This window comes from Vulpes vulpes, chromosome 12 (assembly GCF_048418805.1).
Source record: "Vulpes vulpes isolate BD-2025 chromosome 12, VulVul3, whole genome shotgun sequence".
Taxonomy (NCBI): Eukaryota; Metazoa; Chordata; class Mammalia; order Carnivora; family Canidae; genus Vulpes; species Vulpes vulpes.
Window position 1 is genome coordinate 187,969,789 of NC_132791.1, and position 16,721 is coordinate 187,986,509.

At 38.6% G+C, this 16,721-nt stretch overlaps 1 protein-coding gene across 2 annotated transcripts in view; it reads left to right on the forward strand.

Annotated features, from left to right (window-relative positions):
• Positions 1-16,721, forward strand: part of CDH8 (cadherin 8) — a 357,448-nt gene that overhangs the window by 208,765 nt on the left and 131,962 nt on the right. For both annotated transcript variants that reach the window (XM_072731755.1, XM_072731756.1), the window contains exon 8: positions 14,534-14,670. In XM_072731755.1, the coding sequence (XP_072587856.1) occupies positions 14,534-14,670 (137 nt within the window). The remainder of the gene's footprint in view (positions 1-14,533; positions 14,671-16,721) is intronic.

Below are 16,721 nucleotides of genomic sequence, written 5' to 3' on the forward strand. Positions count from 1 at the left end.
GGAGTATTTCACACAGTGGAGAGCCTGGCACCAGGGTAGACTGTGTATTGACTGACTTTCTTCTCAGTTTTATACTAACTCCCATTTTTGGTAAGGACCTAGTTTTTTTGTCTGTTTTAATTTAATATTAGATTTTTTTTTTTTTTTTGGTGATAAGAAGACTACATAAATGCTACCCTTTAACAGATTTTTAAGTGCATGATATAGTACTGTTAATTCTAGGCACGGTGGTGTACAGCACCTTTCTAGAACTTACCCATCATGTGTAACTAAGACTTTATACCCAGTGATTAGTGACTCTCCATTTCTCCCTCCCCCCAGCCCCTGGCAACCACCATTCTATACTTTTATGAATTTGGCTCTTTTATGTATGTATGTATGTATGTATGTATTTTGAATTTGATGATTTTAGATTATCTCCTGTAAGTAGAGGCATGTGGTACTTATCCTTCTGTGACTGGCTTATTTCACTTAGCGTATTGTTCTCCAGATTCACCTGTGTTGTGACACAGTATAGAAATTCCTTCTTTTTAAGGCTGAAAAGCATTCCATTCTATGTATATACTGCATTTTCTTTCTTGATTCATCTGTTGATGGTCATTTAGCTTGTCTCCACATCTTGGCTCTTGTAAAGAGAGCTGTGGTGAACATAGGAATGCTAATCTCTCTTTGAGATCCTGATTTCAGTTGTTTTGGATAAATACCCAGAAGTGAGATTGCTGGATCATATGGTAATTCTATTATAAATTACTTTTTAGGAACTCCCATACAGTTTTCCATAGAGGCTGCATGTCTTTGGATTCTCACCAATAGTATGCAAGGATCTGTGCAATGACTGAGTCTTTTTAAAATAATTAAAACTTGATCATTTAGTTCCTGCACACCCTTAGCAGATAACAGTTTGACTCCCAATTCGGAAGTACCAACTCTTCATTGTTCCAAAAGAACTGACTGTACTTGTTAATTCAACTATCAGTGATTAATGCGTAAATTAAGTCATACATTTATTTAGTCAGATAGCTATTCAGTCATTCATACACATATATATGTTGAGCCACTTGCAGTTGGCTCAAAATTGCATCTTTCTATAAATTTTCCATATAAAGCCTGCAAACCAATGTTTAGCAAGACATTTTTTTATTTTGTGCTGTGTGTTATATAGGGTTTATTTATTTTGTACAACTAATATCATTGTAACTCACACTTATCTAGGGAATTTCTGTGAATACAAAGCCTCTGCTCTCATGGACCTTATTCTATAGTAGGGAGGCTGGTGAATAGCTATGGAAAACCCAAGCTTCTCACATTTCTCTAATTAGATGCATGCTATCTAAAAATGATAAATAAAGATAGACGATGGAACTTTAGGGTCACATGTAGGGAGAAGTTTCCAGTTTCATAATGGATTTGAATAGAAGCAACTATAGATATCTAGTGATGCTAAAGTGGAACTATCTCACACTGTAGAGAACCTCATATTAATTTGGATAGTGGACTATATATATATATATTTCTTTACTCTCATCCCCTCTCCCCTCTTCCTCTCTCTATTTCTCTAAAGAAATGCTTTGGATTGAAACGGGCTCCTTTTTCTCCTTGAGGAATAATAAATAATATGTGATGCAGGGACCTTAGAATCCTGGGACTAGCAGAACCAGATAATATTATTTATTAAAGCAGTTAGAGCAACCAGTGGAGCAATTAGAGGCAAAAAGCTGAAAACTTGTAGATGGAATTTTTGATACTAAAAGTGCATGTGAGAAAATGTTAAAATGGTTTCTTTAGGCATAATAACAAAAGCTAGAATGAAATTAAGCAGTGAGAAAGAAACAGTTGGAGTTCAGTGAAATATAATAACTGATTCATAACTAAGGGGTTTATTTCATTATAAGTGGCTCTAAATAGCATCTTCACTTGCAGTTGGCTCAAAATTGCATCTTCCTATAAATTTTCCATATAGAGGCTGAAAACCAATGTTTAGCAAAATATTTTTTGTTACATAAAAGTGCATTTATGCCTGTTAAATTTGAAAAGTAGACATACGCTGCCTTTCTCCAAGAGCAGCATCTCCCTAACTGTGTTCTAAGGGACACTATTGGGATTAAAGACGCTGTGGCCAGATCACTTTGAACTCAAGTTTCTTTACACTAGGACTTCACAGGTATGTTAATTTGCCAAAGTGCCTTGCACTTTTTAAGAAAGAAAAAAATGAAAGCAGCGCTTTCAGTCTTAGAAGTCCGTGTGGTTTTCCAGAGCATCTGGAGCATATGGTGTGAGGGAGGGACACTCAGGCTCCGGCGCTGGTCCTTGCCCTAGATGTTAATGCAGTGAGCCTTGCACGGATCACAAGACTTATTCCTCCATGTGTAGCAGGATATGTATCTTTTTTGTTACTATATGAGGCTTCCTCCCCCCACCCTCCTTTGTTTTCCTTCTGTAGGACATGACTTTAGGTGAATACTTTGACTCTATCACCTTAGGCCAGGAGTCAGCAAACTGTATAGTTCGTGTTCCTAAGCTGATCTACTACATGTTTTTTTTACATGAAATTGTATTGGAATACAACCATCCTCATTCTTCTATGCCCAACAACTGCATGGTTGAGTAGCTGTGGGAGAGACAGAATGGCCTGCAGAGCCTAAAATACTTACTCTACAAAGAAGTTTGCCAACCCCTACACTAGACAAATAAGGGTTTGGATTCCCATCAGGAATTTGAATAGTTGGTTCCCATATCATTCTGGGGTCTTATTCTATCTCAGAAACTCCCTAAAGATAAAAAGAGTTAAATATATTTTTTTAAAAAAACCTGTAGCAGTCAAAGAAATTCTTCGTATGAGAATCCAGCTATATGTGACGGGAATTGGCATCTCCCACACTTTCCTGAGGGCACTTGGGACAACGGTCCACATGGGACTCTCGGTGCTGTATACTCATGTTGAATCTGCGAGAAAACTCAGGTTTTGTTTAGTGCAGCTTTGGGGCCCATCCTCATAACTATCCTTACAGGCTACAAAAGGTATCCTGAAAAGTGCTGTGATGCTTGGAGTGGGGCATTTACTTATTTCTTGCATGAGTTTATTATAAAACCCCATTTTTTCTCCATTCCACAGACCTCAGTAATGACTACAATACAGGGGTTTTCGGAATTGAGGCTGGTGACTGCCTTAGCCAAACCCTGGTCTCTGCATTGCAGTGTCTTGGTAAATTCTCTGAGTAGCAATGTTTCTCTATCTAAAAGTGTAAGACGGCATGAAGTAGAAATTCACTTGGACTAGACTGGCTGTGGTCCGCTCAACAAACTCTAACATGCAGGCTCCAATGCCAGAGCAGATACTCAGTGAGTGACACTGGAAGTCATCTGTGGATCTTTACCCTTGCCTATTTAGGAGTTTAGTATAGTGCCCTGCATACGTATCTCATTTCTACTTCATTAACTCTTTGAATCATCACGTATTCTGTTTGCATGAAACAAATTATTATAGGTGGTTTTCCCTGGAAGTAGATGGGGTCTGAAGTACAGGAGGTTTGGTAGGCATCAGCACCCGCGGATGGAAGGAGACAAAGAGCAGGATGAGTGCGGGGGAGAAATCAGACTGCATCACAGTCCCAGCAAACAACCGTGGCCCAAAGCACTGGTTCTCTGGAATGGATGTTAGTCACCAGAGGAGGATGCATCATGCCAGAAGGGCCTTTACCCCTGTCTCGCTTCATCTCCAGATAAACTCTGAGCTTAGGCTCCCAGACTAAGGAGTGGATAGCTGAAGGCCGCCTACTGACCCCTCTCCACACGGCTCAGGGATCCTTCCTTGAAGGAAGAGCTGCACGGTGTGTTGCCATGTCAGTCGTGGGGAAGAGCACGAGGCCTCTTTATTAGTGAAGTGATTTGACTGGATTCCTACTGCTAGCCATGTAGCTCCCAAACCCATGTTCCCACCACACTATGGCATCTTCCTTTAGGCAAATATATCTCTGCTCTGCATTTTGGGATGCAAATGGGTGCAGATGACTCAGCTGAAATGCTATTGCTGTGGTAGGGCAGTAAGTATCCAGCACCATGGAGCTGCATGTATTCATAAAATGTCATCAAATATTGTAAAACAAGTGATCTACAGTGGTAAAAATAGCATAATAATCTAGAAAGAAAGATTAGAAAGTGCTGATCTTGGTTTTTAAAAGTTTCTGTGATTTTTTTGTTTGTTTTCGTTTTCTGATTGGTGAAGTCTTTGTTTCCTCTAGGGAACAAAATTTGATAATAATGTTTATATTCCAAGAGAGACAAAGATAGCAGTATTATCTAACATTGTTGTAAAGCAAAATAAACCTTCTATTTTGCATCCCAACAAGGGGAGATTGACATCCTTATCTGATGTTCAAATATTTATGGGAGCCCTTTCAACTGAGCCATTATTTTTTCTTATATTTCTACACTCTGATTTGACACTGGGTATTATACAACCTTGCTTTTGATAAAGGACAATCAGATTTGACTTAGTGTTACAGAGGAAAACATTACATTGCATATTTTAGAAGAGAAGATCTTAAAAATGGAGAAATGCCGTTTCCATCCAGCTATCAGAAGTTTATTAGCTTTAGTCTATGTGTCTGGAGCCGCTTGGCTGGGGAGTGAAATAGTTCAAGTTGAAGTGCCTTCCAAATGGGCCTTAGGGTTCAAATCAAGTTTTGGGATGGTCTGCTGAGGTGAGTAGTTTCACAGAAAATGAGAATAAGATTTAGGAAAGTCCTTAATGAGGGTCAAAGTAATGGAAAATATGTTTAATAGTGCAAATGAGTGAAAGACCTAATTTGGCTTTGTCGTTTCAAAGCCAAAGGCCTGAAATTAGACATAGCAGGTATGGAAAGGGAGCAGGACCTGGAGAGTCCTGACATGTGGGAGATGTGCTCACTGGAAAAAGAGGAAGCCTGTCTGGATCACCTCTATTAAACATCAAGTGTTTGATATTAGGCTTTACACTTGCTTAGATGCGCAAGGCAGGCATTGTGTCTAGGATGAGTCTTTTTGGTGGAAAAGACTTTTGTCTCCCTTGAGAGAATTACATCTGCTTGAGCAGTGGAATGGTGTGCTTGTATTAGTACTATTGTATGACAGTTAGGTAAACAAGCTCTTTCAGTATAAATGTATTTTCAGCCCGTAAGAGTTAAAGGCCGCATCTTATCTGCTTGTTAATTCCCAGCATTTACCCTAAGTCCTTAGCATTTACTAAAGGAGCCTAAATGTACTAAATGTCCAATGAAATTTTCAGTGCATATGTAACTTTATGACATTAAAAAAATACTTACTTTAATATAGTTATGTACCACTCTTATTATTCCTTGGGCATGCATGTTTCCCATAAACACTACTTTTTTTTTTTTACACTGATGATTTTGCCCAAAATTGGACAAATATATAATCAAATACCACTGTCCTCATAGGTGTCTAATGCTCAGTGTCAGATACTATGGTCAGGATTTGATATTTAGTATCTAACTTTATGACTGAGGAAAAAATGGGTATTATCTACATTTTACAACCACAGACATTGAGAGTCAGGACAATTTGTATGGGCTACTCGAGTCATTTATATGGAGGATCAAATAAGAAATTAATATATGGGGTTTAGCAGAGAAGCTGAAAATTAGGAAGTCAAAAGTGCTACAGGAGGTGCTTTCTTTCCCCACACTATCTCCGTTTTATTGTTAATGTAGCTTCATCAACTCTGAATATCCTTCATATAGATAAAAGTCATTATTGACATGATGGGCAGCCCCAGAAAGGTATAGAAGAGAATTCAACGGATGCTCTTCACTCTGGATTCCCCCTGAGAAGAGGAAGAGGCTGTGAGCCTTCCATAAGGGCATTTCTTCAGCATTTCTCCATCTCCTTTACTTTCCACATCCAAATATTCACCATGTTTTGTTTATTTTACTTTCTAAACTCCCAACACCATCATCTCTAATGTGAGCACTTACAAACATCCCATTTGCCTGCCTCCGACCCCTTGATATCCACACAGCTGCCAAACTAATCTCTAAGTCAGTGTAGATCTGTGTTGTCCGACAGATTAGTCACTAGTCACATGTGGCTTTTTGAATTGGAATAAAATTAATTTAAACTAAACAAAATACAAATTCCAATTGCTCAATTATGCTAGCTAGGTTTCAGGGGCTAAGCAGCCACATGTAACAAGTAGTTACCATGTTGGTCAGCTCAGAGCATATTTCTACATCACAGAAAGATCTATGAAATTCAGCTGTGGCTTAGATCCTACCAGTTTCCTGCTATATTTCTTCAAATGGTTCACCATTCCCTACAGGTACAAAAAAAAAAAAAAATCCCCCACACGCAAAAGGACTTTCTAACATCCTTCATGATTGATTCTTTTTTTTTTTTAAGTTTTTATTTATTTATTCATGAGAGACACAGAGAGAGAGAGAGAGAGAGGTAGAGACACAGGCAGAGGGAGAAGCAGGCTCCATGCAGGGAGCCCGATGCAGGACTCAATCCTGGGACCCCAGGGTCACGCCCAACCATTGAGCCGCCCACGTACCCCCTTCATGATGGGTTTCTTGATGTCCTTCCCCTGTTGAATCCTGAACTTCAGCTACACCATGCTTTGTTAAGGTCTTTGAGCACAGTGAACATATTCCTAACTCAGACTTTTCACATTTGCTGCTGCTTTTGATATGAATAATTTTAATATTTTATGCATTTCAGCCTTTTTCTTTGTTGTCTTCATGAATAGTCACTGCAAGCTTTGAAAAGACTTACTTTCATTGTCTTTCTTCATCTATAGACTCAGTGACATGAGCGTGAGGCCATACCTGTCTTTGCACCTAATACAATGCTGCCTTCCTTGTACATGCGATACTCAATAAGGAAGTAAAGGAAGGAAGGAAGAAAGGAAGAGCTGAGATGGAAGGAAAGGATGGGAATGAAGTGATAGAACACTCGCCTGTCGGACCTGAGCTCTTCCCACACTTGTCTAGTCCTTTAATTTCATAGATTCCTAGACAGACTTAAACTCAAGATTTTCTGCTTGCATTTCTTCTGCTGAGGATGCTGTGCCTGCATATTCTACCTAGAAAAGTCCTGCTCATTCTTGTGTCCCCAGACAGGTGCTGCACCCTCCTAGTGTCACCTCTAACTACACCTCACTCAGTCCAGGCTGGCTTAACTCACTTAGCTCACTGCAGTGTGAACATTACTTCATTACACAGCTTGCCACTTTTCATTGTAAGCAATAAGGTCACACCGATGTGTCCAAGAAGAGAGTTTTTATTCAAACATTTAGCATCTCACTTGGCTCCATGAAGCAGCCACTAAAACTTTATTGAAATTTTAAAAAAGAATAAAAATGTTGCTTTTAATCCCTTCACATTGTGTAAATCTGCATTCTACTTTTCCCCCATATTTTTACAATCATATCATCATGTTTAGAGTTTTCAGTTATGAATGATTATTTTGATGACTCAGACAATTAGAATTTCTCCAAAGAGATTATATAAATATTGAAGTATTAACCATGCATCAAATTTTGCCTGGGATTTACTCTAAAGAATTCTTTTGTTGTTGTTGTTCTTTTTGGTTCTGTGACTAAAGAAAGTTGTACACAAGACTCTGGCTTTTGTTCTCTATTTTTCCAAGATAAAAATGGAACTACAAAACAAAACACACACAGAAAATAGGATCTCCTCTGAACTGACAGATTTGGAATCTGAGATTTCTATATTTGACCCTAAATTAAGTAAAAGGTACCTGAGGATGATTGTGTTGGGTGCATCTGCTTCACTCTTTAGGTGAAAAAAAGCAAGTCAAAATATGACAACATTGTCTTTCTCCATATGAACACCAAAAACCAGAATCTTTCAAATATGTCGCTATTGTTTAAAAATACCTGGAGATTTGGCAGAGCCCCTTCTGGAAATAATGATAAAGGCTCAGTGTAAAACCACTTTTAAAAAGTGTGAGTAAATTTAGAACCCGTTACCTAATTTGGGATTCACCTTAACCTTTAAAAAAAGACAATCATGTTGTTCTCATTTTTAGATGAAGAAACTGAGGGTTGGCTATATCACGTGGCTTCACAGAGAAGTTAGGAATGGAAGTGCCATTTCCCGGGAAAATCAGCAGGCGTTTCACAAATATTATAGTGGAAAGAATATAGTCTGGGCTAATTTTTTTAAGGAAAACTGTTATCACTTTATCTGATTGTCAAGGTAATCGGTGGAGCACCTTGTGTACACTCCACAGTTTACCTTGCACAGTTTGCTCATGTTGCACTGAAGTCACTGGCAGGGAAACGGAATACTCCCTGGCTTTGGGACCTTAGTTATAAAAATGCTTAAAATGTTCTTGCCATTGTTACAGACCACGGAGCCGCAGTTGAACAGGGGATATAGGGCCTCTGTACATAGTGTTGGTGGTGTGATTGGTAAGAGGAGGTTGAAGATGCTTTAGATGAGTATGTAGGTAAAATATTTGGATATGGACAAGAAAACACACAAGTTGGATTTTGGTGCCTAATGTTGGTATGAAGTATAAATAGTTGAACTGTGTTAATGGAGGAAACATATTACTCAGGTGATTTAATGGCCATTCAATATAAAATGGGAGCAGCATGCAGAATAGGATGCTGTTTCCCACACAAGGCTATCCGTTGTCCGCTTTGATCTATTCTCAGCCCCTTCACCATTGGTATCTCCTTATATTTACTTCTGAACCCTACAAGCTCCCTTTAATTGGATAAACTGGTGACATCAGTTTGTGCTCATGGTCAGAATACTGTAGGTTGAATGAATCTCCACACAAGGTGCTATGCATCTAGGTAGGTCTTTTCTTGCATCTGTAGCCTTAATTTCACAGAGTAAGATGATAGAAGTTCTTGCCATTTACTTGCAAGACATAGTACTGTAGGTTAGTGAAACAGTGCTGTGGAAGCAAACCAGGGAATTTGTTGGAATAAAATGAGAAAGTTTAAATAGGGCTTCTAAAACACATTCATTGTACTAGACAGAGAATGTCTATTTCCAAAACTTCCATCATTAGAATTGATGTTAACATGACCCAAGGAGCCCATTTTCTCACATGCCACTTCCCACTGTGTTAATAAGAAGTTCCTTCTTACTCTGGCAGGAAGATGACTCTCCAAAGTGTATTCTATTCTCAAAAAACGAGATCTTTTGTCTAACACATTTTAAGTAATTCTGCAAAGGAACAGCAAATCCAAAACATGCATATTTTTGAGAAATTAGAATGGAGACTTCAGTACCAGAGATACAGATCCTGTGACTTTGAAGACATGAATTAGGAAGCATTGAATTTTTCAGTAGATATAACATGAACAAAATAGTTCTTTCTCATTTTTTATTCTTTTCCTAACCCATGGATTATTTTTCCTTACATTTCCTTAGCACCATATTTCACACATAGTAACAATCCGTGCTTGATAAATATTTGTATTGTACATCCTTTCCACAATGAGTCATTGAGTAACTGCAGTGCAAGACCCAACCAACGTGATACTACAATACATGAATCGAAAATTTCTCCTTGTCCTAAGGAGAGTGAAAGTCTGGCAGATGTTTAACTGCAGAAAATAGAGGGATCCCTGGGTGGCGCAGCGGTTTGGCGCCTGCCTTTGGCCCAGGGCGTGATCCTGGAGACCCGGGATCGAGTCCCACGTCGGGCTCCCGGTGCATGGAGCCTGCTTCTCCCTCTGCCTGTGTCTCTGCCTCTCTCTCTCTCTCTCTCTCTCTCTGTGTGACTATCATAAATAAATAAAAATTAAAAAAAAAAAGAAAATAGAAAGGACATCCTTGAGGAGACAGTGGCTCAGGTCACATGCAGAAGGCTCCTTGTGGGTGAGCTGTGAGCTGTGGAACCCAGAATAGCCCTTCATTTCATCAGCCGAGAGCCTGTGCTCCATGGAGGTACTCAGAGGAGTAGCAGGTATCGTGCAGAGGTGAGGACTGGTAGCGATGGACATCGCAAAGGGTTCTAGGATAGCTCTCTAGGGTCACGTGTGAAATTCTCCCTTTCCCGAGGGATGTGAATGATAGTCCTTATTTATATATTTCCATTTCCAGAAATTTATGTCTACAGTTAAGTCTGGGCTTGAAGGCATCTCTTACAGATTGAAGAATTGGTTCATCATTTATTTTATTGCTCATTTATTTATTTGCCTAATGTGAGTCATATATCAACTCATTTACTGCAAACCACCACTCTGCGAGGAAGATATTCCCTCCTATTTACAGAGGAGTCTGTGAGATTATGAATAGTTACATAATTTGAGTGAGATTCTGCTAGAGGTTCTCATTTCTCTGATTTTGCTTCTTCTGCTTATGTGCTGCTACTCAGATACTCATAGGGAATCCCAGGAAACAGAGTGGCTTATGGGTCTACTTCCCAGGTATCTAGCCAAAACTGTGACATTTTGAGATTTTACAGAGTACACTGGATCCTCCTCAAGTTTCAGTTGTTACCCCAGGTTCGCTTTCTTAATTCACTCTGGACTTTTTGGAATTATTTTCCATTAATCGACCTAAGGAAAGAGCCTATATTAGTTTCTGATGTGAGTGTTGCCCTTTATTGCTGCTGATGTGACCATATCATATGGTGGAGTGAGTGGGTGGGAGGAGAGGCGATGATGTGGATGCTGGGAGCTCAGAGGACCAGAGGCAAGCAAGCTGGTTCTTTGCAGCCAGAGATGCAGTGGGTGGCCCTGGAATGTGTGCGTGTGGTGGGGACGTAGGGTGGAGCAAGCACCTCCTGAGAACATTCCTGAACGTGGTGCGCTTTCGGTTTCTTTTTAGTGTAATCGTTAGCTATGTAACAAATTATAAAAAATTTCAAAAATGTAGTTAATCTTAACTGCCATTAAAAAAAGATCATATGTTGTTCGATATTAATACAAAATTGAATGTGTCCAGGAAGTCTTTGAACCTGCAATGATGAGTTCATGAGACAGAGAAAAGTTGGTGGGAAAATGAAGACCTAAATGAACGGTGCCAGAGGTGCAGGTATCATGTCCCCACTTGCTCTCCCTTCTCGGCTCTATTTTTCATCCCTGAAGCTGACATCTTTTATGTGTTTGCTTCTACTGACATGAGAACCCGGATGAACTTGTTGAGGGACAGGAGAGCCAAGACATGAAAGGGGTGCAACTTTGGAGCAGAGAGGGGGATAGGGAACCATCAGGAGAAACGTATTATCATGTCCAGATAAGTAGTGAAACATTACAGATGTTTAAATACAGATTTATTGAGCAATTACTATGTGTCAGGTCCTGTAATAGTAAGTGCTCGGTATGCATTACCTCATTAAAGCCTCAAAAAACCTATTGTAATTCCCATTTTACAGATTAAGTAGCAAAGACACGGGCAGATGAATAGTGTGACTAACTTACACCTATGTAAGTGATGAGATCAGAACACAAATTCAGGTAGTGAGACGAGGGCCCGTGTTCTTTATGATGAGATGATGAATGGGTGTGGATTTTACCACCTTGGACCGTCCTGGTAGCCTAAGAATAAACAGCCAGAAACCCAGGGCATGCCCTTAAGCAGCAGAGCAGAGTTTTCTAGAAAATAAAGTGGGTTGAACACTTATCAGGAGGTTTTGGGGCATCTGGGTGGCTCAGCCGGTTAAGTGTCTGCCTTTGGCTGAGGTCAGGATCCCGGGGTTCTGGGATCGAGTTCTGCACCAGGCTCCTTGCTCAATAGGGAGCCTGCTTCTCCCTCTGCCTGCCGCTCCCCCTACTTGTACTCTCTCTCTCTCTGACAAATAAATTAAAAAAAAAAAAAAGATGGGAAATGGAGGCTTCTTAATTCCTAGCTTTCTGGAGAGATCTAATTCTTTATCATCTTATTTAATAAATCATATTTCCTTAGATATATTTCACTGTATGAAATCATATATATTGTAATACATATATAATATATGCTATGCTAAAGAATTCTATATATATGTATATATATAATGTAGACATCTGTAAGATGTTCAAACCGGTTGCATTCTAAAATAAAAATAATCACAATTTTGGGTTTGGAAAATTGAGTACACAGGTGACATTCGATGATGTCACTGTTACACAAAGGGTGTGAGAGCCCTTGACCCCTGATATTTAGAGGTCCACACACACGTATGGACAAAGCATGCCACACTAACCATCTCTTCCCAGTCCTCACAGCAATCCTATTATCTAGTACTAATATCATCCCTATTTTTTTAAAGATATTATTTATTTATTTGAGAGAAAGAGAGGATGAGGGGAAGGAGTGGCAGAGGGACAAGTATACTCCCCACTGGGAGGGAGCCCAATGCAGGGCTTGATCCTGGCACCCTGAAATCCTGACCTGAGCCGATGCCAGATGCTTAAACTAGCCACCCAGATGCCCCATCATCCCTATTTTATATGTGAATAAGGTCGGCCCTTCCTGTACTAGCTGGCGTATACATGGACTTCAGAGGGAATCAAACATGGATATTCATTCTGGTTCTGGTATTTACTAGTTAGGTCACTTAAAATGTCCTCTAAGGGTTTCATTTTTCTTTTCTTCATTCTATAAGAAACCAGAGAGAGGAGGACAGAAGAAGGAAGAGGCATCTAGCCTGTGCCTGGTCTACACTTGGTGTTGAATGCATTCTTGTTGACTCTGTTGAGTCAGGATTCCGGGGACATTTGGCAATTCTTAGGAACCTTTATCATAAAGTCTACTAGGCAATAAAATGTCTGAAATGTCTACACAGGCAGCAAGGGGCTGGTTTCTTGAAATAGTTGAGGTAGATTTTAAACTGAATCTCAACAAAGCCATTTTTCCCCCATCAAGTTCTTCCCATTGTGTAATCTCATAATATTATGACATTCTTACCTGTGATCTTACTAAAGGGCTGTATTTATAGCCTATTTTATAAATTCTCATGACTCACCCCATAAAGTCAGTCATGAACTGGAACTTTAGAAAATGGGAAAAATATCTGCACCTGTTAGAGTTATGAGACTTAAACGACACCCAGATGTTTTTCCAGTTTTATGCTATTTACAAGCTGTTAAGAAAGGGACCTTCTCTACCCCCTCCCAAGTAGGAAAGTTTGTTAAAGTTTCATATAATCCGACATGGTGATTCCAGTGAGTGTGATGATGGTAATGATAAACATATCTCTGGTCCTTTTAGAACGCATCTTAGAGATTTATTTATGCTTATTTTTAGTCTGTAGCCATATTGGATCCGTGAAAAAGTTGAGGTTCAGTGAATCTATTAATTATCCCCCAAACAGCAATACATAAGTGATAGAGATAGAATGACTGTCTTCTCATTGTATCCTCACTGGTGGAGAGCAGAGACATCCTGTGCCTCCTCCTTTTTTTCATAAAGGCATTAATCCCATCATGAGGGCCTACCCTCATGACCTCATGTTCCCCTGTTACCTCCCAAAGGTCTCATACTGCACATTAGGAATTTAACCTATGAATTTTGTGGTGACACAAACCTTCAGTCCACAACACCCTTCCTTCATTCTATGAGAAAGCAAAGAGAGCAGGACAGAAGAAGGAGGAGGCATCTAGCCCTGTGCTTGGCCCGTGATAAGTGGTCCCTGTTTCCATTCTATCCTGTGTTAGTTTATTTCACTGCTTATATATGGGCCATTTTTTCTAAATATGTCTTGTGTTCCTCAAGACACTTAGCTTACTGGATTCAGCATTGCATAACCAAAACACAGATCTTGATGTATAAAGAGGATAGCTATAAATGTTGGGGAAAAAAATAATTCCTGTGTTATCTTGATGCCTAGTGTTCATGAGAAGCCATTGGTTCTAGATACAAAATACCTTAATGGTGTCTTATCTGAAAGAGTTTCCTCAAAGGGGGAACAACTAACCTGTGCACTTAAAAACTGTTAATTTCATAGACTCTAGTGTAACAAATATGCTCAAATATCTATTCCAAACTTCAAAAATTCTTACTAGAGAATAAGCCACCATCTTATGTCTATGGACAGAAACTAGTAGAAATCCTAAATATGTACTTAATGTGAAAACAAAACAAACCAGCAGCCACAAGAATAACACATACATGTTGTCTAGTCAAATATGTGTTTAACATAAACACACATTTCCTTTGAACTGCCATAAATAAAATGCTGCCCAGCATCATCCCGCTTTGGGCTTGAGTTTATTGTTTTCTGTGATATTTTGTGGCAACTGCTAATTATCATAAGCTGTCCAATAAATGTGATGGATTGTCCAATTAACTCTTCATCAGCATCCGTTTTTGAAGATGCTACCTATTGAAACTGATGGCAGTTTATGACCTCCACGTGGCATATGTGGCTAATTACTCCTTGGACAATAATTATTAAGTTTCTTGTGCCTCATTCAGTCATTTTATTTCACAAATTATGATGCCACCGAGTTTCCCAATCCATTTGACTTCACAACTATGACTCTCCAAGGATTACTAAAGGTCTGCTGTGGAATATATGGATCATATAAACATTGAAGTAGATTACAGATGTATCTGTTTTGTAGGTTTTCCATCGACCGGCACACTGACCTGGAGAGACAGTTCAACATTAATGCAGATGATGGAAAGATAACGCTGGCAACGCCACTTGACAGAGAATTAAGTGTTTGGCACAACATAACAATCATTGCTACTGAAATTAGTAAGTGCCTGGATTTAATTTCTTCCTTGTGTGACCGGGTTCAATTTTTGCCTCCTGATCACATGGTTAATGTGATCCCTGTTTCCATCAGATATTTTGACATTGGAACCTATTTTATTGTTCCCACGGAGACTTTGAATCAAATATCTCAATAAGAAATAACTTGCCCAGTGGTCAATTACCAAAGGTCGCAATGTATGTGGGAAGGAAACATTCTTATATCCAAATAATCTTATATCATGTATCTATTATTCTGCCATTACAAGTAATGTTTTGCGTTATTGAAATACGGGGAAAGATTTCGTATGACAGGGTAGGTAAAAAAAAAATAGAACTTAAAAACTGTACACCACAATTTAAACAAATGGACCAAACATAAATGTTATATACAGTATAGAAACTATTGTTTATTTATTTATTTATTCATTTATTATTATTATTATTATTATTATTATTATTATTTTGGTTCATGTATTTAGACCACATGCCTGCATATGTGCCTAGGCAGACAGAAAACCCAGAAGGAAACTTTGTACTATTGATACAAATTATTTTGAAGAGATGAAATTATAGATGATTTTTTGTTTTGTTTTTAGGGTTTAATACACAGTAACCATAGACTATTAAAACTGTGACTTCAATATAATTGCTTTCGTAAATTACATGTGAAACTGTGACTTTTTCTATTATTTTTTAGAAGGATGTTCTAGGGTTGTTAAAATAACATGTTAGCCTTTCAGTCAATTTTCAGTGAACACAGCTTCTTTGATTGCCCGGTAATGGCGCTGCTGTTGAGTCTCTAAACAATAGCTATATGGTGGAATTTAGGGCTGACCCATCTCTGGGAATTTGCACTCTGTCTGCCTCACCAATATACCAATATTTTTTTAAAAAACATATATACCAATATTTTATTATACCAAACATGCAAAAGGAACATAGTATTCATTTTATTTCCAAACAAAATACATTTTGCATATTATCTGATGTTCTTTCCATAAAGGACCTGATAAGACCTTTACAGTCGACACCGATTCAAGGGAGACAATACATTCTTACAGGAGTTGGGAATATGAATAAGGAAATAAAAATCAACATTAAGAAAAATTCATGGGCATATATATAATATAGAGTGTAAAGATGACAAATGTAAAATGTGGGACCTAAAATCTGCTGTTTATTCTCTCTAAAACCTGCTCTGTTTTCATAGGTAATGTGAAATCAGGGCACACGTCTCTGAGACACCCAGTTAATTTTGCTGGACATATAAGAGTAATCCATGCTTTGAGGAAGGGCACAGCTTTTCCTTATTCTTGGATATGAGAGAAGTGTCCTCCAGGGAGCCTTATTAAAAAACAAACAAATAGAAACACTGTGCAAAAAAGTAAAGATTTAAGAGTTAAAAATATATCTTTTTTATAAGAACCTTGCATGCCAGCAGAGAACATGCAGTCAGGTTGACTGGTAACTTCAACTCTACCAAGTGGAGGGTTGTAGAGAGAGGATGCTCTTTGGAAACTGGTATTTTTCCTGGTTTAGAAGTAGTATTCTCTTCCCTGGCGTGTTATTCTGGTTGCAGGTTCCTCTTGATAAGATTAAGGGATAGAACAACCTGTTTATTAGAAATGTTAACCCCATCTGGAGAGGGACAGACATGAAATGTTTGTAATTTACAATGTTGAAGACATATTATTGCCTTAAGCCTCTGAGAAAAATGGTATACATTTAGATTACTTTAGAGCTTTATACAAATGCTCTAAAGGATCACTTTTTCCTTAAACTATGTAGGTAGTAATTACTTTTTAAAGAACCTCCTCATATTGAATACAACCTAGGTGAGTTAGCCTTAATCCGCGACACTTTTTTTTTTAATGAGATGGATGCCTTTACTTAATATTCATGAGGAGGTCGTAATTATAAGGATCTGTAGTAGTCCATCCTGAGGAGTAAAAGTAAATGAATATGCAGAGCAGGTGGGTAAGAAACATCTCAGGGACAATCAGGAAACTAAAGACTCATTTGCAAGGAATCATAGACCAGTAAGAGGACAG